We start from the raw sequence: 22420 nt of genomic DNA, 5'->3' as shown, positions 1-22420 counted from the left end.
CCTTTCCTCTGAAGATTGAAGCAGGCACTGCACCGGCATCTCACGTCATTCCCCATCTTACCCATTATCTTTTATACCGACCTAACCAAACCCTGTGACTCGCAGTCTTTCCTCCCCTCCGCTTTTCCTGTTTGTCAATATCCTTGTTTATTGTATCCAGTTGTACCCTGGTATTGGGTGTTGGGTTGGTGTTGGGCTAGCGGCTAGGGTGCCGGCTTATGATCCTAGGATCCTGGGTTCGAATCCCGGTCGATCGCTGAATTAACGCCAGGGGGGTTGACTCAGCCTGTCATCCTTCCGAGGTCGGCTAATTGAGTACCAGTTCACTGGTAAATAATTCCCTGTTTGTCATTAAAGGCGGCAAAAAGGGTTGGCGTCAGGAAGGGCATCCGGCCGTAAAACATTGCTTCAAAAAGGGGACCGAAAAACAACAACCACGGTTCCCGAAAAAGGCCAACCCCCACTTTGCGGGGAAAAATGGCCTCTAAAGGTGGTTATATTGTATCCAGTTGTAAATCCACCATTCTTACATTGCGTTTTTACTCCGGTGGCGGAAATTATGTTTTCACCTTCTATTTGTTGTGGGCGAAAACGAAGAAATCGAAGATTATGCCTGCATCTCTGTATGCATGTCTGTATGCATGTATGCATGTATGTATGCATGTATGCATGAATGTACAAGTATGTATAAGTATATATATATATATATAATTTAGGGTTCCAATCTAATGAACAAACGCCGTGACATCACCACCACGTGTGTCCGCCTTGCCTGCCAAGCTCCGGAGGAGCCATCTAGCAGTGCGTCATTATAGATGTTAAATTCAGATAGTCACAAGTGTATGCAAAACTCACAGTTACCGACCTGGTTTCGCCCTTGTTGGGGCTTCATCAGGGCAACGCAGCGAGACTTCCATACACTTGTGAATCTGAAAACCTTTCGATTATATATCAGTCATTATGCGACTCCATACCATCAGTGGGGAATTAGGTTATTTTTTAAGATATATTTTGAGTAATTCGTTTTAATTAATTTTCAATAATGTTATTTTTAATAATTCGCTCATAGGTTGGAGCACTAAATAATATATACTTATTTCGTTACTCCCAACTGCATCCAGGTCGCCTCCATATAGTGAGTGGATACCAGAGATACTGTTACCGTGTGGCAGGTGGTGCTTATCGCTCCCATTAAGGTGCAGCAGTAGCTATATAGGACACTTAACTGGTGGTTCCCCACTGGTATGGAGTCGTTTAATGACTGGTATGTCTATGTATAGGTTTCCTCCTGGCACACCTCCCATGTAGATAAAATTTGTGCAACCTCTTTCTAATGGTAGACTCGTGCACTTTGACATCAACAGTGGCAAGAGCTACCTGCAGGTCCTGTGATGACATTCTGGGGTTCTTAGAGACTTATTTCAGCATCTTGCGGTCTGCTCTCGGGCTGAACTTGCTGGGCTGGCCTGGCCTGAACAAGTTGGCAATTGTTTGGAATCTTCTCCACTTGCAGATGATCTTCCGGACAGTCGAATGATTGATTTCAAATTGTTTGGAGATCTTTTTAAATCCCTTCCCAGACTCGTAGACATATATAGCCTTCTTTCTGAAGGCCTCAGAGAGCTCTTTTGATCTAGGCATGGTGACGCCACACACTTCAACAACAAAGAGCAAACCAAACTAAATGTGTGAGGTTTAAATAAGACAGGTTCCTCCAAGATCCTCTCTAACGATGTTCTAATCATTTGCACCTGATTCTAATTTTACGTATTTGAAGTAGTGATAAATGTAGGGGTGTACTTACTTTTTCCACATGTGAAATTTGTATTTATGTTTATTTAAATTATACAATGGACTACAAAATGTAAATGTTTCATGATATTTGTTATATTATATCACCTTTATCTATCAATATTGTTGAAATGAAGATCAAATAGCTGTATGTTGAAATATGTTGAAAAAGTCAAAACTTTACATGGGGTGTACTTACTTTTTCACGTGACTGTATGTATGTATGTATGTATGTATGTATGCATGTATGTATGCATGTATGTATGTATGTATGTCTGTATGTCTGTATGTATATATGCATGTCTGTCTGTCTGTTTGTATATATGCATGTCTGTCTGTCTGTATGTATATATGCACGTCTACCTATGTCTGTCTGTTTGTATGTATATATGCATGTCTGTCTATATGTATATATGCATGTCTGTCTATATGTATATATACATGTCTGTCTATATGTATATATGCATGTCTGTCTATATGTATATATGCATGTCTGTCTATATGTATATATGCATGTCTGTCTATATGTATATATGCATGTCTGTCTATATGTATATATGCATGTCTGTCTATATGTATATATGCATGTCTGTCTATATGTATATATGCATGTCTGTCTATATGTATATATGCATGTCTGTCTATATGTGTATATGCATGTCTGTCGATATGTGTATATGCATGTCTGTCTGTGTTGACATGACATATGTCTGTGTCCACGTGTGTGTCCTGTGTGTGTCTGTCTGTGTCCTCTGTCTGTGTCCTGTGTCCGCCGATGCTTTCGACATTTGATGGTCATTTTAACAATCGGTTTGTTTGTGTTTCACACTGAATGAAAAACAAAGGCAGAGCATGCAGATTGTGATACATGACAGGTTCGACGATATGTCCGGCCTGAATGGCATAGGAATCAAAATGGCGGTGTGTGGAATCAGCCGTCATACCGCCGTAACCGTAACATATCGTAAGGACATCACATTATCTCTATCATGTGACCAAATCCTCAGCTCTGATTGGTGCACGTTTGAGGAGACATACAAACACTGTTCTAGACGGCTTTGCCATATGGGCTACTCCGTAAAAACAGCTCATGATTTCCTATAAAAGAAAAACAAGCGTTACACCTAGGTCCCCCGTCAGTGAAGTGATGGGAGTTGACAAAGTGGAAGACGCAAGGCGGCCATCTTGGATTTGGATGTGGCGACCCAATTTGCAATAGCGTTCTCCCTTATGCATAGATACACCCACACACCAGATTAGACGTTAGTAGTTCGTTTATTTTTCAAGATATTTTGCTCACAAGGTTCAGACATATATATGGTGGCGGCCATCTTTGATTTTGACGTGGCGACCCAATTTTCAATAGCGTTCTTCCTTATGCCTAGATACACGCACACACCAGATTAGAAGTTGGTAATTCGCTTATTTTTCAAGATATTTCGCTCACAAGGTTCAGACATATATATGGTGGCGGCCATATTGGATTTTAACGTGGCGACCCAATTTTCAATAGCGTTCTTCCTTATGCCTAGATACACGCACACACCAGATTAGAAGTTGGTAATTCGCTTATTTTTCAAGATATTCCGCTCACACGGTTCAGGCATACATGGCGGCGGCCATCTTGGATTTTGACGTGGGTTGCACCCACACACCAAATTAGAATTCGGTCCTTCGCTTACGCATGCACGCACGTACGCATGGACACACGCACGGACGGACACACGCACGGACGGACGTATTCACGGACTGAGGGGAAACCCATAGTCCCCCTTTCGCTCTGCGGTGCGACAGGGGACAGGGGACTAAAAAGCAAGGGTACCCACCAAAAAAACGGCAAGGGAGCCCACCAAATCAATTTCATTATGGGGCCAATCCTTAAGAACCATGAAATTTCTGGACAAAAGGTCAACCAACCATCAATAAAAATGTAGTAATATACAACTGCATTTTCCTACTTCGAATAAAAAGAAAGGCAAAAAGAAGTGTGGTTGAAAAAAGGCCAACTCTATGTTCATTTGAGAGGTGTCAGTCAAAAATAAGGAAATTCTATCTGTTCTTACAAATGTTGTCGGGAGCTTCAGACTTCAATAAATGTCAAATATACCCACTGCTGTACCTACATGAATTTGTTGTTGGCTTGCAAACACATTGGAGTGTGACATGACAAGCCTCAAATGTGGCTTTTCCAAGCAGAACATCATTTACAATTTTTGCATCCATTTTCTTTTCCTACTCCACAATGCTCCGATCCTGTTCTTACCTACTTAACCACCGCAGAATAAAATCCTGTGATCGGTATCAAAAATAAATAAGTTCCCACGGTGCATTTGGGTAATTGCCCGGCTCAAATCAATATCCCTGAAATCGAAAATGGTTCTTATACAAAATGCGGCTTCACAGTCCTCTTCGAATGATGGCACAGTCTTTATCTTGCACAGATATTGTGAAATTGCATGTAAAGCTGTGGGATTTACTCTTCTTGAGTGTCCATTGTATCACATCATTCTCCACTCAGCAGCTACAAGTCCTGGGAGTACAAAATACACCAATGTTCCATTCACCAAAGCTGGTACACTGACGCTTCTCCCCATTTTAATATTGCTAAGCATATTGGGCTATCACAAATTGGACTCAAATCGACGATTGAGAGGTTTTCCAAATATATTTAGACAGAGTACATACAACATGCATGTGTGTGAATATGTTGCCGACAACTGTTAATGCAAGAGACAGGGAGCCCATGGTGCATACCTTGCGTGCAATCGGTTGTTGGCCTGGCACAGTGCCATACCAAGCTACGAGTTTGTCCCAAGCCAGAGTTGGCAACAATACAAAATCAAGCTCATCAATTAGGTGTTCCTTCAATGTCTGCTGCTCTGCATCTGGAAAAGGAGGAAGGGGAGCTTTAAAGGAAGGGGCAGAGAAGGGGAAAAGCAACACCTTAGTATATATTGAAACAGTTACACGGTGTTGAACGACCGAGCCACCACGCAACGCATATGGGTTGAAAAGGACCAGCGTCTACCGGTTAATTTGAACGCGAATCGGCATCTCAGAGAGACAGCTTCAGCTACTCTAACCCCTCAAAGCCTCCCTCCAACCTTACCACCACAAAGCTTCCCCTTACTGCACCATCAAAAGCCTCCTCCCTCCTATCCCCATTTACCTGGACCTTAAGCATCTGAGGTCTCCGCTCCAACCTGATAGATATCTCAATCCAGGCCGTTGCTGATAAAGAAGACATCTGGTTAACAGAATCCTTCCTCGCACAGGACGTCCCGACTCCTCAGTGAGTGTCCCCAGCTAATGTCTCCTCCAATTTGATAGGCCTGAACCACGCCTAAGCAGTGGAGTTACACTTTATATCAACAACTCAATTGTTCAATGCTCTTTACTGATATTACACCTCCCAAACCACAGGAAGACAGTCGTAGCCAAAAATATTGGCACCCTTGCACTTTTTTCAAATAATGCACCATTTCTTCCAGAAAATTGTTGAAATTAAAAAATATTTTGGTATCCACATAGGTATTTCTTTGGTTTGCAGTGGAACAAAACAAAAATGCTGAAAAAATTACGATATCTTAGCTTGTTCCACACAGAAATCCTAAAATGGCCCGGACAATATTATTGGCACATTTTAGAAGTTGTTAGAAATAATTAGATTTTAAGCAGGTGATTCTCCTTTACTTTCGAAATGAACTCATCTGCGGTGAGTTGCAGGTGCCTGCAATATAAAAAAATCACTCATTCAACCAGTTTCACTAGAGAAAAGGAATCATTCTGCTGTTTTGTGTCACTGTGTGTACAGCAATGAGCATGGAGAAAAAAGAAAACCAGAGAATTGTCTGAGGAGGTCAGACATAATATTGTAACCAGGCATGGACAATCTCAAGGCCACAAATCCATCTCCAGAGACTTTGATGTTCCTGTGTCCACCGTACGCAATGTTATCAGGAAGTTTAAGGCCCATGGCAATGTATCCAACCTGGCCGCAAGAGAAGACTTGATCAAGAATTCCAGCGAAGGATTGCTGGAATGGTGGAGAAAGCACCTCGATCAACTGCCAAACAGATTTAAGCTGACCTTCAGACACAAGGTACGACAGTTTCAACTCGCACCATCCGTCACCAACTCAATGAAAGGGGGTTATATGGTAGGAGACCCAGGAGAACCCCACTGCGGAGAGAGACACATAAGAAAGCCCGACTGGAGTTTGCCAAAACCCCTCCTAACAAGCCAAAATCCTTCTGGGAGAATGCCCTGTGGACAGATGAGACCAAATTAGAGCTATTTGGTAAAGCACATCATCTCTATGTTTATAGAAAACAAGCGCTACGCCTAGGTCCCCCATCGTTGAAGTGATGTGAGTTGACAAAGTGGAAGACGCAAGGCGGCCATCTTGGATTTTGACGTGGTGACCCAATTTTCAATAGCGTTCTCCCTTATGCGTAGATACACCCACACACCAGATTAGAAGTTAGTAGTTCGTTTATTTTTCAAGATATTTCGCTCAAGGTTCAGACATGAATATGGTGGCGGCCATCTTGGATTTTGACGTGGCAACCCAATTTTCAATAGCGTTCTTCCTTATGCCTGGATACACCCACACACCAGATTAGAAGTTGGTACTTCGCTTATTTTTCAAGATATTCTGCTCACAAGGTTCAGACATACATGGCCGGCGGTGGCCATCTTGGATTTTGACGTGGCGACCCAATTTTCAATAGCGTTCTTCCTTATGCGTAGATACACCCACTCACCAGATTAGAAGTTAGTAGTTCGTTTATTTCTCAAGATATTACGCTCACAAGGTTCAGACATGTATATGGTGGTGGCCATCTTGGATTTTGACGTGGCGACCCAATTTTCAATAACGTTCTTCCTTATGCCTAGATACACCCACACAACAGATTAGAATTTGGTACTTCGCTTATTTTTCAAGATATTCCGCTCACAAGGTTCAGACATACATGGCGGCGGCCATCTTGAATTTTGACGTGGCGACCCCATTTTCAATAGGGTTCTTCCTTATGTCGAGATACACCCACACACCAGATTAGAAGTTGGTATTCGCTTATTTTTCAAGATATTCCGCTCACAAGGTTCAGACATATATATGGTGGTGGCCATCTTGGATTTTGACGTGGCGACCCAATTTTCAATAGCGTTCTTCCTAATGACTAGATACACCCACACACCAGATTAAAAGTTGGTACTTCGCTTATTTTTCAAGATATTCCGCTCACAAGGTTCAGACATACATGGCGGCGGCCATCTTGAATTTTGACGTGGCGACCCCATTTTCAATAGGGTTCTTCCTTATGCCGAGATACACCCACACACCAGATTAGAAGTTGGTATTCGCTTATTTTTCAAGATATTCCGCTCACAAGGTTCAGACATATATATGGTGGTGGCCATCTTGGATTTTGACGTGGCGACCCAATTTTCAATAGCGTTCTTCCTAATGACTAGATACACCCACACACCAGATTAAAAGTTGGTACTTCGCTTATTTTTCAAGATATTCCGCTCACAAGGTTCAGACATACATGGCGGCGGCCATCTTGAATTTTGACGTGGCGACCCAATTTTCAATAGGTTTCTTCCTTATGCCTAGGTACACCCACACACCAGATTAGAAGTTGGTACTTCGCTTATTTTTCAAGATATTCCACTCACAAGGTTCAGACATACATGGTGTCAGACATACATGGCGGCGGCCATCTTGGATTTTGACGTGGGTTGCACCCACACACCAAATTCGAATGCGGTCCTTCGCTTACGCACGCACGCACGGACGGGCACACGGACGGAGGGGAAAACCATAGTCCCCCTTTCGCTCCGCGGTGCGACGGGGGACAACAAAACGAAGCCTTCAAAGAAAAGAATACCTTCCCTACAGTCAAACATGGAGGAGTTCAGTGATGTTTTGGGATTGTTGTGCTGCCTCTGGCATTGGGTGCCTTGAATGTGTGCATGGCATCATGAAATCAGGAGATCAACAAGGCATTTTGGAGTGCAATGTTCAACCCAGGGCCAGAAAGCTGGGTCTCCGTTGAAAATCATGGGTCTTGCAGCAGGACACACTTCAAAAAGACACTTCAAATGATTCAAGACAAAACGCTGGACTGTTCTGAAGTGGCCAGCAATGGTTCCAGATCTAAATCCCATTGATCACCTGTGGTGAGATCTGAAAACAGCAGTTGGGAGAAGGCACCCTTCAGATCTGGGAGAACTGGAGCAGTTTACACAAGAAGAGTGGGCCAAACTGCTAGTAGAGAGGTGCAGGCAGCTCATTCATGGCTATAGGAACCGCTTCACTGCAGTTATTTTGTCCAAAGGCCGTGCTACCAAATATTATATCGAGGGTGTCAATAATTTTGTCAAGGCCATTTCTTTGTATTTTCTGATTTAAAAGGATGTATTAAGTTCTGAATCAAAAACAAAGGTTCTGTAATAGTAACAGTGAATGAAAGAATTGTGGAGACCAAATACTTTGGCCAATTTCAACTTATTTCTAGAGAAAATTGTGAATTATTTGAAAAATGTTCAAGGGTGCTAATGTTTTTGGCCACAACTGTACCTTTTGCTGCAACTTCCCCTCCTCTCCCAACTATTGTTTGTCTGTGTGTTATACAGTCCTCCCAACAGTGACGACTCCATGTGTCTGTCTGTCTCTGATACACACACGCACACGCTGGCACACGCTGACACACACACACACACACACACACACACACACACACACACACACACACTCTGACTGACACACACACACACACACACACACACTGTGACTGACACACTCTGACTGACACACTCTGACTGACACACTCTGACTGACACACACACACACACACACACACACACACACACACACACACACACACACACACACACACACACACACACACACACGTGGTGGGAATAGCACCACCTTTGGTGGTAACCGGTATTACAAATAATCTTCCTTTATCTCATGATATTTAGTACGATACATGGTGATCAAAAACATTTCTTTCACAAATGACAAAAATTCTAAAGTGCATTCCCAAGACTGTGCCACAGCACATTGCTCATCGAAGGTGGGCCGAGAAGGGTACTCCCACACGGAGGACAAGCGTGCCTGCTATTTATCCTTACTATAACTAGCGTGGATTGGCGCACTTCGCGCCCCTCACGACACGTCGCTGCAGAGGCATCTCTGACCATGCCTGCTTTCTCCGTGAGTGAGGGAGGAATGGTGGGTGTGGGTTAGTGGGGGTGATGGTAGATCGGGGTTATGGGGGGGATGAAGGAATGTTGGGGGGGAGGGGGGGGATGGGGTGGTTGGTGAAGACGGTCAACCAGATGCATTTTTTACTCTGAATGAATATTGTTACGTTTATGGGGGGTAGGCAATGGAATACCTTAGGGCCAGGTAGGATTGTATAGGTAGTGTGCTCCGACTGTCGTGAAGAAGAATAAACCTGCAACTAAGTAGGGATCCGTTAGATCAGATGTCGTGTGAGAGAGTTTCTTTGTCCCCATGGCGAGGGGTGGGGTTATGTTAATTAGTTAGGGATTACGGGTAAATCCCCTGTATGCAAGTTGCCTCTGTTCCTTATGTTATGACATACACTACACACACAATACCAGCAAGCAATGGGCGCGTAATTATAACACCAAATAAAAGTACCCGGAACCAGGACATTCAACTACCGCTGATACCACCGACCGGGTCATCACAAAGGCCGGCAAGTGGACGTGAGGCCACACCCCGAAAAACCATAGGTCAAGACAGCCATAGAGCGAGGAGATGGCACTCGCTCATAGGAGCGGCGCGGACGTCATCTGATGACGTGGGAGACCGGAGAACAAAAGACTAGTCTTGGCATTTATCTCTTGCGCCAGGGACATTGATCACGTGGAGTCGGCCTTTTCTTTCTTCTTCTTGCGCTGGGTTCTCATTGCGAACAGACACATCCTTTCTTTTGGTCTGGGTGATTGGTGCGAGCGGGCGGATCCTTTCCCTGGTTCATTGGTGCTGACTTCGTGATGGCTGTGTGCTGTGCCGTGTGAGCTTGGAGAGACTGCATGATTTGTTGAGTGAGGGACTCGGGGACCTGTGCTGTGGATGGCGGGTGAACGAACTGCGCGCCAAGGTGTGTTTTCCAGCACACGGACACGGGAACCCGTTCGAGGACCGAAAGCTAAGTACACCACATTTTATTTTTGTGTATTTTATCAACCCCTTTTTTTGTACATGAGTCGGTTGAGGGCGCTCCATTGAGGAATCTTGGTTTTATTGTGCATTTATTTGTTTCCTGGCATTTATTTTATTAAACCATTTTATTGTTGCATTCGAAATCCGTGTCGGTTTGAGTTGATTACCAGGGTCGAAGACGTCCAGTGAGATCTGTCCAGGTAAGAGCTTCGCTACCCCTTCGCTGCCTCATTCACCGTGCATATTAACACGACATAGTTGGATTGAACGCATCAGAGTGATGAGCTCGATCGGCTACCCGTTACGTTGTATGATCTTAATCCCCGGGAACATGACAACATACAGTCACGTGAAAAAGTAAGAACACCCCATGTAAAGTTTTGACTTTTTCAACATATTTCAACATACAGCGATTTGATCTTCATTTCAACAATATTGATAGATAAAGGTGATATAATATAACAAATATCATGAAACATTTACATTTTGTAGTCCATTGTATAATTTTAAAAAGCATGAATGCAAATTTCGCATGTAGAAAAAGTAAGTACACCCCTACATTTATCACTACTTCAACAAAATTAGAATCAGGTGCACCTGATTAGAATCTAAAATTAGAATCAGGTGCACCAGCTCAGGTGCAAATGATTAGAACATCGTTGGAGAGGATCTTGGAGGAACCTGTCTTATTTAAACCTCAGACATTTAGTTTGGTTTGCTCTTTGTTGTTGAAGTGTGCGGCGTCACCATGCCTAGATCAAAAGAGCTCTCTGAGGCCTTCAGAAAGAAGGTTATAGATGCCTACGAGTCTGGGAAGGGATTTAAAAAGATCTCCAACCAATTTTAAATCAATCATTCGACTGTCAGGAAGATCATCTACAAGTGGAGAAGATTCCAAACAACTGCCAACGTGTTCAGGCCAGGCCGCCCCAGCAAGTTCAGCCCGAGAGCAGACCGCAAGATTCTGAAAGAAGTCTCTAAGAACCCCCAGAATGTCATCACGGGACCTACATGTAGCTCTTGCCACTGTTGATGTCAAAGTGCACGAGTCTACCATTAGAACGAGGCTGCACAAATTTGATCTACATGGGAGGTGTGCCAGGAGGAAACCTTTGCTGTCCAGAAAGAACATCAGGGGCAAGACTAAAGTTTGACAATGAACACCGAGGCAAAGACCAGCACTTCTGGAACAATGTGCTCTGGACAGATGAGTCAAATGTAGAGCTATTTGGCCACAGTACCAGAAGACATGCTTGGCGAAAACCAAAGACAGCATTTGACCACAATAACCTGATACCAACTGTAAAGCATGGTGGTGGAAATATTATGGTTTGGGCCAGCTTTGCTGCATCAGGGCCTGGGCAGCTCACCATCATAGAATCCACTAAGAATTCTTCATTGTACCAGAGGGTGCTTGAGGATAATGTGAGGCCATCTGTCGGAAAGTTGAAGCTCAAACGAAGGTGGACCTTGCAACATGACAATGACCCTAAACATACCAGTAAATCCACCAAGGAATGGCTGAAAAGAAATAAATGGAGGGTTCTGGAATGGCCAAGTCAAAACCCGGATCTAAATCCCATCGAGATGTTGTGGGGGTATTTGAAACGAGCTGTGCATGCACGAAACCCCTCAAACATCGCACAGCTGAAAGAATTCTGCATGGAGGAGTGAGCAAAAATTTGTCCCAGTCGATGTCAGAGACTGGTAGACAATTATAAGAAACGCGTACTTGAGGTTGTTTCTGCCAAAGGGGGCAACACCACCTATTAGAGCCAAGGGTGTACTTACTTTTTCCACATGCAAAATTTGCATTTATGTTTATTTAAATTATACAATGGACTACAAAATGTAAATGTTTCATGATATTTGTTATATTATATCACCTTTATCTATCAATATTGTTGAAATGAAGATCAAATAGCTGTATGTTTAAATATGTTGAAAAAGTCAAAACTTTACATGGGGTGTACTTACTTTTTCACGTGACTATATTGTAAATCAGAAATCAGAACCCAACACGTATAAATAAAAAGGAACTGAGCAAAAATGTATAGTTATTTTAAATTATCAGTTGGATCAGGACAAAAAGACAACACAATATGAAAAACAAGACAGGAAAGTCTAACTGCCAGCCTAAAAGAGCAGGCATGCCCCCAATACACCACTTACCTTGGTCTATTAATGAAGTCAAAATAACAAAAAAAATTGTTCTGATGAATACAGGTCCACCACACCACGAATGTGTTTCTTCGGTTAGCTTTATTTAAAGAACACGGCAGAATTTGATAGTCAACAAAAATTTAACAAAAACTAGATGGGAAAGCCAAACTGCCAGCCTCACAGAGCAGACGTTCCCCCAATATACCTCTTACGTCATCTATATATTTTTGCCCATATCTCAATCTCGATTAAGTCAAAGTAACAAAAACATATGCACTGATGAATGCAGGTAAGTCACGAATGTGTTTCTTTGGTTATATATATATATATTGCTGCGGTTTTGAGATTGGCACATTGAAGGCATGAAAGGCTAAAGGTTTGCCCCTCATAGTTAGTTCCACGAGCAACATATAGGCCCATTTGTAGTACTAGGGCATGCCCGTACTATATATATATGTAAAATTATATCCCCCCCCTCTATTTACATGAAATGGTTTGGTCCATTCGCAAAGCCAAAGCGAACGGCTTGCGAGTACGGTGACAATCCCCCCCCTCTATTTACATGAAATGGTTTGGTCCAAAGCGAACGGCTTGCGAGTACGGTGACAATCCCCCCCCCTCTATTTACATGAAATGGTTTGGTCCAAAGCGAACGGCTTGCGAGTACGGTGACAATCCCCCCCCCCTCTATTTACATGAAATGGTTTGGTCCAAAGCGAACGGCTTGCGGAGTTTGGTAAAGAAATCGCCATAGCGTGCACAAACGCGCAGGAAAGCGAAAGAATCGCAAATTAGTTTTAATTAGTTTTAAAACATAGTTTAACGCCAACATAGTTTGCCAACGTGAAATAAATGAATACGCTCTCAAATGTGCCGTCCGAGGCAGAGTCTGTTCGCCACGTTCGGCACACGTGATAGCTCGCTGCTCTCTGATTGGTTGAATCGTTTTTTGGACATAGCTCGCTAACTACTTGTCCGATTAATATGAAACCTTGAAAAGGCACATCCTAGGGTCCCCAGCAATATACCTGGCAAGTTTAAAGTATATCGGACCCGTGGTTGTCGAGAAACAGCGGTCACAGCCATACAGACATACATACATACATACACACAGAGATTACTGGAATTATAGATAGACTAGGGCATGCCCGTACTATATATATATCTAAAATTATATCCCCCCCCCCCCCCCCCCCTCTATTTACATGAAATGGTTTGGTCCAAAGCGAACGGCTTGCGAGTACGGTGACAATCCCCCCCCCCTCTATTTACATGGAATGGTTTGGTCCAAAGCGAACGGCTTGCGAGTACGGTGACAATCCCCCCCCCCTCTATTTACATGAAATGGTTTGGTCCAAAGCGAACGGCTTGCGAGTACGGTGACAACCCCCCCCCCCCCCCCCCTCTATTTACATGAAATGGTTTGGTCCAAAGCGAACGGCTTGCGGAGTTTGGTAAAGAAATCGCCATAGCTCGGTAACTACTTGTCCGATTAATATGAAACCTTGAAAAGGCACATCCTCGGGTCCCCAGCAATATACCTGGCAAGTTTCAAGTATATCGGACCCGTGGTTGTCGAGAAACAGCGGTCACAGACAAACATACATACATACATACATACATACATACATACATACATACACACAGAGATTACTGGAATTATAGATAGATAGTTATGTCTTGGTATGTGTAAGAATAGGCCATTTCCCCTCTTAGTACCTGCGTTGTGTAAAGACAGGAGAGTAGGCCATTCGATTCATTTTGCGTCCACCCTCCAATTCTACCTCTATGGGCGTAATCCATCCCCATTGGGCTGTCCCCTAGTCAAGCTAACACGAGGTAGGCCTAAAAAGGTGGGGGCGGCGTTGAGGTCGGGAGCGGCAGAGGCGATGACGGTAAGAGCCACCAGCCAATCAGAGCTCGAGCGGAATGGCGTGAGAGGGCGTGGTGAAGCGCCTCTGGTGAGTTCCAGAAGGTTTGCGGGGCGGGTCTATATAAGCCCATACGAAAAGCCCTCGAAAGGACTCGCGTGCACACGGCAGGACTTGAAGGACTCGCGTGCACACGGAAGGACTTGAAGGACTTGCACTAGTGGCGCGATAGGACTTACAAAAAGGACTGGCAGAGGATAAGCACGTTGCAAAGGAAGTGCAGAGCAGGAGCTTGATAAGAGGACTCGCGTGCACATGGCAGAGGCAAAAGGACCTGCTCATAAAGGACTTGTTTGAGGACTTGCACAGGGAGAGAGAAGAAGAGGCGTTGAACCATACAAGTACGCGGGCGCAGCCAGACGCGCCGGTAATGCATATAGCGCATTTCAGGGGTAGGGCAGAAACGAAGGGGTAGGGGGAAAGGGAAGAGCATGGGGGAAAGGGAGGGGGAGGGGAGGGGGAGGGGAGGGGGAGGGGAGGGGGATGGGGAAGGGGTGGGGCGGAAAGGAAGGGGTAGGGGGGAAAGGGAGGGGCATGGGGGAAAGGGAGGGGGAGGGGGAGGGGGTGGGGAAGGGGTAGGGCAGAAAGGAAGGGGTAGGGGGGAAAGGGAGGGGCATGGGGGAAAGGGAGGGGGAGGGGAAGGGAGGGGAGAGGGTAGGGTGGAGGGGGAAGGGAGGGGGAAGGGTAGGGGGAGGGGAGGGGGGAAAGGGAGGGGGAGCGGGAGGGAGGGGGAGGAGGGAAGGGGAGGGGAGGGATATTGATGGTTACTGGCAATTGATCACATCCACAAATGATGTAATCCACACAATTTATGTACTTTACATAACGTTAATAGGAATACATGGCCGTGTAGATGGGAAATACAGTTTGTTTGAAATAAATCACAAATATCAGATGAAAGTGAAAAAAAACCTATGTGGTGTGAATGGCAATGTTCCTCGCTGAAATGTGAAAAAACTGAATTACGTGCGAATGCATAACTGTGAGATTATGGCGGCAAAGTTGGAACATCACGTGATCGCTCTGAGCGAATCAGGGCGCTGCTCTGCGACCAGCTGCGATTCCGTGTATAATGTTCCTCGCTGAAATGCGCTGAGGTAAATATGAATAAAAAATTCGATATATTTTCACTTTTACGTTTTGGCTAACTCGCTCGCGAACCTGACGTAGATCCTGAGCAAGGATCGCTACGTTATGCTAACGCTATGTTAGCTACATTATGGCTAAAAATATGGATCTAAAGATGAAAGAAAAAAAAACCTATATGGTGTGAATGGCAATGTTCCTCGCTGAAATGTGAAAAAACTGAATTACGTGCGAACGCATAACTGTAAGATTATGGCGGCAAAGTTGGAACATCACGTGATCGCTCTGAGCGAATCAGCGCGCTGCTCTACCATTCCGGTCATAATATTCCTCGCTGAAATGCGCTGAGGTAAAAATATGGTTTAAAAATATTATGAAATACATTTTTAGGTCGACCATGTTCGTACCAGGCTCAATGGCCATGTTTGTGCCAAATATCAAGTTCGTGAGCCTCTCCGTTCAGGAGTCTATCAGTAACATATATATATCTCTCCACACACACACATACACATACACATACACACACACACACACACACACACACACACACACACACACACACACACACACACACACACACACACACACACACACACACACACACAGTCTTTTATATATATAGATATATATATACACAGACTTGGCATTAAATATGGAATATTTTTTTTCTTGACTTGGGTTTACTTTCTTAACTCAGTATATCAATCTGGTGAGTTTCTTTTACACTTTGGTGATTTATTTGTTAAAAGAACCATGTCACTGATTGTCTGTCGCAGCAAGAAGTCAACAACAGGATTATATCACAGGTGGCGTGGCAAAATGTACGGACAGGTGCATTTGATGATTGGCTTCACAGTCGGGTATATAAGGGTTGTTGCGTTCTGTATTAGTGGAAAATAACTGCTGCATGTCTCCAAAAGTTATTGCCGCTTCCTCTGGAGATGGTCCGTCAACTCGACAATGCTGTTTGTCATGGAGTGGTGGCTTTACGAAATTACGGCATGAAACAGCGTGCTATTGCTCGGCAGTATGGCATCACTCAAGGTCAGGTGTCAAAGATCCTGAAACGAAATGCTCAGAGGGGTGTCCCTACTCCAATACCGAGGCTAGGACGTCCCCGCAGAACCACAAGGAGGGATGATCGCCAGCTGCACCGGTTAGTCCCCAATGGCCGTACCAAGTCAGCTAATCGGCTTAGGGCTGAGTGGCAGCAACTGACAAATGTGCCTGTATCCAGAAGGCTGGTCGACCAACGACTGGTTCAAGCAGGCTATCGTGCCAGGCGTCCCCTGAGAAAGCCACGCCTGACCAGACAACACCGCCTGTAGTGAAATTATACCAAGGTGAACCCAGGGAGTGCTCGCTACGAAAGGGGCGTCTATAAGACCCGGGACAACCGGGGCGCGCGGACACTCCAGCGGAACTCACTGTGACATAGTCCTGTAGTTTGAATGGTATGTACGCTCCTAAATGCTGCGCTGACTGTCCTCTCTATTGGACCATTGCCATATTGAATCGACCATTGCTCATGAAATACTCTGATTTTAATGCCTGTTGCATGAATGTATTTTTACAGGATGTACTTCAGATCTAAATGATATTAACCTACCCAGAGGTCAAGTCGTGTCTGAGCTTGATTTTCACGACATTTAATATCATTTAGATCGCCGGAATGGCTGACCACAAGATGATCGTGGTACCGATCCTCGGAGCCGACCCTCAAGCTGAGGGATCTGCATCGGAGTTCGCTCACTGGCTCAACACGCTGGATAATTACTTTGCTGCTCATGAAACAGAGCCCACCGCTGCGATAAAGCTGTCCGTGTTACAGTCGAAGGTCTATCACACCGTTTTCCGGAACATCTCTCGATTTGGGACGTACGCTACGGCTCTAGCCGAGCTGAAGCGCCTCTACTTAAAGACACGGAGCGCTGTGCACGGCCGGCATCAACTCTCTCAGCGGCGACAGCAACCATCTGAATCGATCGATCGCTTCGCGCAGGAGTTGCGCTACCTGTTGGCAGACTGCGTGCAGGACGTCCAGACCCACGAGCAAGTGCAGGACGATTTGCTCCGAGATTCATTCATCTCCGGAATTAATTCTGGAGTCTTGCGGCTCCGACTCTTGGAGGTCGGGGATCTGACATTTACAGAAGCACTACGGCTGGCACGCGTATACACAGATGCCCGAGAACAATTGACCGCATATGATCACCCACGAGTCGTGGCGGGGACCTCGCAACTCGCGCGACCGGAGAGGGCTACCGCCGAGGATACGGAGGGGGCCCCGACCACTACGGCCGAGACTCTGGAAGCTCCTGAAGCGGATTCCGCTTCCGGCCTCACTGCTGCCGCCGCTGCCCGGCCACGGCCTGACCGGTATGCAAAATGTTATTTTTGTGGGAATCGGCAACACCCTCGCTCTGAATGCCCGGCCCGGGAGGCGACATGCCACCTGTGCTCCACCAAGGGCCATTTTGCAAAGGTCTGCAGGAAGGCCGCTCGGGGCACATGTCCCCGCGCGACCTTGAATGGGCTCATCGCGGAGCCAACGGATCGAGCGCCGGACGGGGCGCCTCACTCGGCTTTGAAGAGCCGCTCTCCTTCTCGCGGGCCTCTGGCTACATGCCCGACCTTGGTGAGATACACCGGGCCGCCGAAACAAATGGCGCGAACGCGACCGGCCACAGCGCGACCGACCTTGACTGGCGTTCGAACGCCTACTTCAAACAAGCGACATGCTCCTGCTTTGGAAACTCCTCTCGAAGTGCGGCAAACGCAGCACGTGACTCGAGCCCCATCTGACGGCAGCTTTTACGAATTACATGCACCCATTTTGGCATATGAACCTGCAGACGGCAGAGATCTTTCTCACGTGACGCCAGCGCCATCTGGCGGCGGCTCTTACGAATTACATGCACCCACTTTGGCATATGGATCTGCAGACGGCAGAGATCTTTCTCACGTGGCTCGAGCGCCATCTGGCGGCTGCTCTTACGACCAACACACACCCACTCTGGCAAATGAAACTGCTGATGAGCCAACTGACTTCAATGCTCCTGCTGAGGCCCAACCTGCCGACGCTGCCCGAAGGATTGCAGCCGGCGTGGGATCCACCCGCGAGGCGCGATCTTCTCGCCCGGCTGGTACTATACCTGCCGGGTCTGCCGGCCTTGCGCAGGCCATCATTCCGCTCACGGTCGCGGGCGTTTTTGCGCAAGCTTTGATTGACACGGGGTCCACAGATAATTTTATCGATCAGCGACTCGTGCATCAACATGGGTGGCCGGTTCTCGGGACAACCCGCCGGATCTTCATGGCCTCTCAGGGACTTCGGTTGAGCACAAAAGGGGCGTGTCGATTGAAACTTGTGATAAAGGGACGCACATTCCCGGACGTGTATCTCATGGTCTTACCGGCCTTATGCGCTGACGTTCTGTTAGGACTTGATTTCCTTAAGCGGCATGGACGTTTGGAAATAGACTTCGGAGGGCCGGACACGCTCGCTGTGTGCGCCCTCGCTCAAATGGACATGGAGCCACTCTCACTGTTCCCCAACCTGACCACTGATTGTACCCCTGTAGCCGTCAAATCGCGGCGCTACTCTCGCGCGGACGCGCAATTCATTGCGGAAGAAACGGCCCTGCTCTTAAAGGACGGTATCATAGAACACAGTAGGTCACCGTGGCGGGCCCAAGTCTTAGTGGTGCGGAGTGAGGCCCACCGCCGGCGTATGGTAATCGACTATTCGCAGACGATTAATCGTTTTACACAGCTGGATGCCTACCCCTTACCGGGGATGGACGCCCTGGTACGCCAGGTGGCCCTGTATTCCGTTTATAGCACTCTCGATCTGCGTAGTGCGTATCATCAAGTCCCCATCTCTCGGGCTGATCGCGTCTTTACAGCCTTTGAATCGGGTCAGCGGTTGTACCAGTTCACGAGACTTCCCTTTGGGGTAACGAACGGCGTCGCTTGTTTTCAGAGAGCTATTGATGACCTCGTTGCGAAGGAGAATTTGACCGATGTCTTTGTCTATCTGGACAATCTTACGGTTTGTGGGTATGACCAGGAGCATCACGACGCTAATCTGAAACGCTTCCTCGAGGTCGCGCGGAAATATCGCCTAACCATGAATGCGGCTAAGTGTCAATACTCTCTATGCACGGTAGACCTTTTGGGGTACACCGTGACCCATGGCTCCGTCTCTCCGGATAAGGAGCGTCTGCGCCCTTTGCTCGATATGGCTCCGCCTAGCGATCGGGCTTCGCTGAAACGTGCTCTAGGGCTGTTCGCCCACTACTCAAAGTGGGTGCAAAATTTCTCCGCGAAGCTCCGCCCCCTCGTGGCCTGCGACACTTTCCCCATGGGCCCGGCCGCCCTGGCGGCCTTCGAGGGCCTTAAAGTCGACATCGCTGTCGCGACGATTGACGAGAGTGCCTCTTTCGTTTTGGAGAGTGATGCCTCGGATCATGCGATAGCGGCGACTCTCTCCCAAGGAGGCCGCCCTGTGGCTTTCTTCTCGCGGACTCTCACCTCCGCCGAGCGGAGGCATTCGTCTGTCGAAAAGGAAGCGTACGCGATCGTCGAATCAATTCGGCGATGGCGGCCGTATCTGCTTGGGCGGAGTTTCCAAATCGTCACGGACCAACAGAGTGTTGCATTTATGTACGACACCTTACATGCTCAGCGCATTAAGAATGAGAAAATCACCCGTTGGCGTATCGAACTCGCCGACTTCTGCTACACCATCAAATACCGCCCGGGGAAGGATAACCTGGTCGCTGACGCCTTATCGAGGCCGGCCACTTGCGCGGGGGTTGTAACTTTGGAGGGGCTGCGCACTTTGCACGGCACTATGTGTCATCCCGGGGTAACGCGCTTCGCGCATTTCATGCGCGAGGGCAATCTGCCGTACTCGATTGAGGACATCCGCCGCATCTGCCGTGATTGCGCGATCTGTGCGGAACTCAAACCGCGTTTTTATAACCCCCCTATGGGGACACTCGTTAGGGCTACTAGACCGTGGGAGCGCTTGGCGATGGACTTCAAAGGGCCGCTGCCAATGTCGAGCAACTCTCGCTATCTGCTCACTATCGTCGATGAGTATTCCCGATTCCCCTTTGCTTACACGTGCGGGGATATGTCGGCTGCCACGGTTATTCGGTGCCTGCAGAATTTGTTTTCTATGTTCGGGTATCCGGCCTACGTGCATACCGATCGGGGTGCGGTGTTCCTGTCCCAGGAGGTGAGGGGCTACTAGCTCCAGCATAATGTCGCTTCGAGCTACACCACCCCGTACCGGCCCCAAGCGAATGGACAGATCGAACGCTTTAATGGGATTATATGGCGGGCCGTCATGCTAAGCCTTCGGACCCTCGGCCGAGGCCTCGATAAATGGGCGTGGTCACTACCTGCCGCTCTAAACTCGATCCGGGCTCTCCTATGTACTGCCACCAACCAGACTCCTCACGAGCGACTGTTCCACCACCCTAGAAGCTCCGGCAGTATCCAATCTTTACCCAGCTGGCTCGCTGAACCGGGGCCCGCCTATTTCAAACGAGCGGTTCGCGCTAGCAAGTACGACCCCCTTGTTGACAAGGTGCAGGTCCTCCAGGTTAATCCCGAGCATGCTCGCATGTTAATGGCGGATGGCCGCGAGTCTACTCTCTCCGTACGCCATCTCGCCCCATGTGGGGACGACGACAGGGATATCGACGAACCCGTCTACGAGTCTATGGACTCTATCGAAGCTTCCCCTATGGAACTACCACTGTTACTCCCGTCGTCCCCCACTCCCGTGCCCGAAGGCGCAGGGGCGCCCCCTCCGACTCCCACCTCCGGCGGCTATTCCGACGCGGGGGACTCCGGGCTTGGGGACGCCGTGCCCGGTAGATTCCGAACACGAACTGGCAGGGAGGTTCGCCGCCCCGACCGCTACGGGTGGACCGACTGACGTGGATTGACGTGACCCATTCGTTTATTGCTGATGCTTGCTTGCAACCTGCCGAGCGGCAGTATAGTTCTAACGGCGGGGAGAATGTAGTGAAATTATACCAAGGTGAACCCAGGGAGTGCTCGCTACGAAAGGGGCGTCTATAAGACCCGGGACAACCGGGGCGCGCGGACACTCCAGCGGAACTCACTGTGACATAGTCCTGTAGTTTGAATGGTATGTACGCCCCTAAATGCTGCGCTGACTGTCCTCTCTATTGGACCATTGCCATATTGAATCGACCATTGCTCATGAAATACTCTGATTTTAATGCCTGTTGCATGAATGTATTTTTACAGGATGTACTTCAGATCTAAATGATATTAACCTACCCAGAGGTCAAGTCGTGTCTGAGCTTGATTTTCACGACACCGCCATCACCGATTGCAGTGGGCCAGAGAGCACCGTCAATGGCAGCCAGGACACTGGAATCACGTGATCTTCAGTGACGAGTCTAGATTTCTGGTCTATCGTCAAGATGGCCACGTCCGAGTGTGCAGACAAGTGCATGAAGCCTACAACAAAGATTGTATAGTGCCAAGAGTCCAAGCTGGAGGTGGTGGGGTGACCGTTTGGGCTGCTTTTCATGCAGGGGGCAAAACTGACCTGGTTGTTCTGAATGGAAACCTGAACCAGTTCAAGTACAGGGGCATTCTGGAAGAAACATTGCTTCCATTTGCTCGTGCAGCCTTTCGAGGAAATTTTGTCTTCCAAGATGACAATGCACGGCCTCATCATGCTCGCATGATCCAATACTTTCTTGCTGACCATGGTGTAGAGCATATGGAGTGGCCTGCCATGTCCCTGGATATGAATCCGATAGAGAACTTGTGGGCAGAATTAACACGTCAAATCGACCACTTGGACCAGCAGCCGACCTCTGTGCGTGAATTGCAGCAGGCTATTGTCACTACATGGCAAGCGATTCCTGTCCAAATCTTGGAAAATCTCGTGAACAGCATGCCTCAACATGTACGTGCTCTCCTGAATGCTCGTGGGGGTTACACGAAGTACTGAACTGTAATTTTACTGTCCGTAATCCCAGTCGTAGTTTAACTTTGGTTTTTGTTAAAAAACAAAAATTGGCTAATGTGCAAAATAAAGAGATACTTCTGGAAAACGTACAGAAGTTTAACACAGTACTGTCCATGTATTGAGTTCGATATCATAGTCAGGTTCACTATGTCAATAAATTATATTTCGTTCAAAATCATGGTAGATTAGCAAACCTATACATTT

The 22420-nt window shown here is 47.1% G+C and overlaps 1 protein-coding gene across 2 annotated transcripts in view; it reads right to left on the bottom strand.

The window, feature by feature from the left end:
- LOC137436460 (ubiquitin carboxyl-terminal hydrolase 15) overlaps positions 1-22420 on the bottom strand; it is a 115345-nt gene that overhangs the window by 70168 nt on the left and 22757 nt on the right. For both annotated transcript variants that reach the window (XM_078786442.1, XM_068130259.2), the window contains exon 3: positions 4546-4676. In XM_078786442.1, the coding sequence (XP_078642568.1) occupies positions 4546-4676 (131 nt within the window). The remainder of the gene's footprint in view (positions 1-4545; positions 4677-22420) is intronic.

Source organism: Myxine glutinosa, chromosome 11, assembly GCF_964187855.1.
Source record: "Myxine glutinosa chromosome 11, kmMyxGlut1.1, whole genome shotgun sequence".
In the NCBI taxonomy this organism is placed as follows: Eukaryota; Metazoa; Chordata; class Myxini; order Myxiniformes; family Myxinidae; genus Myxine; species Myxine glutinosa.
This window is presented reverse-complemented; position numbering and strand designations above follow the sequence as displayed.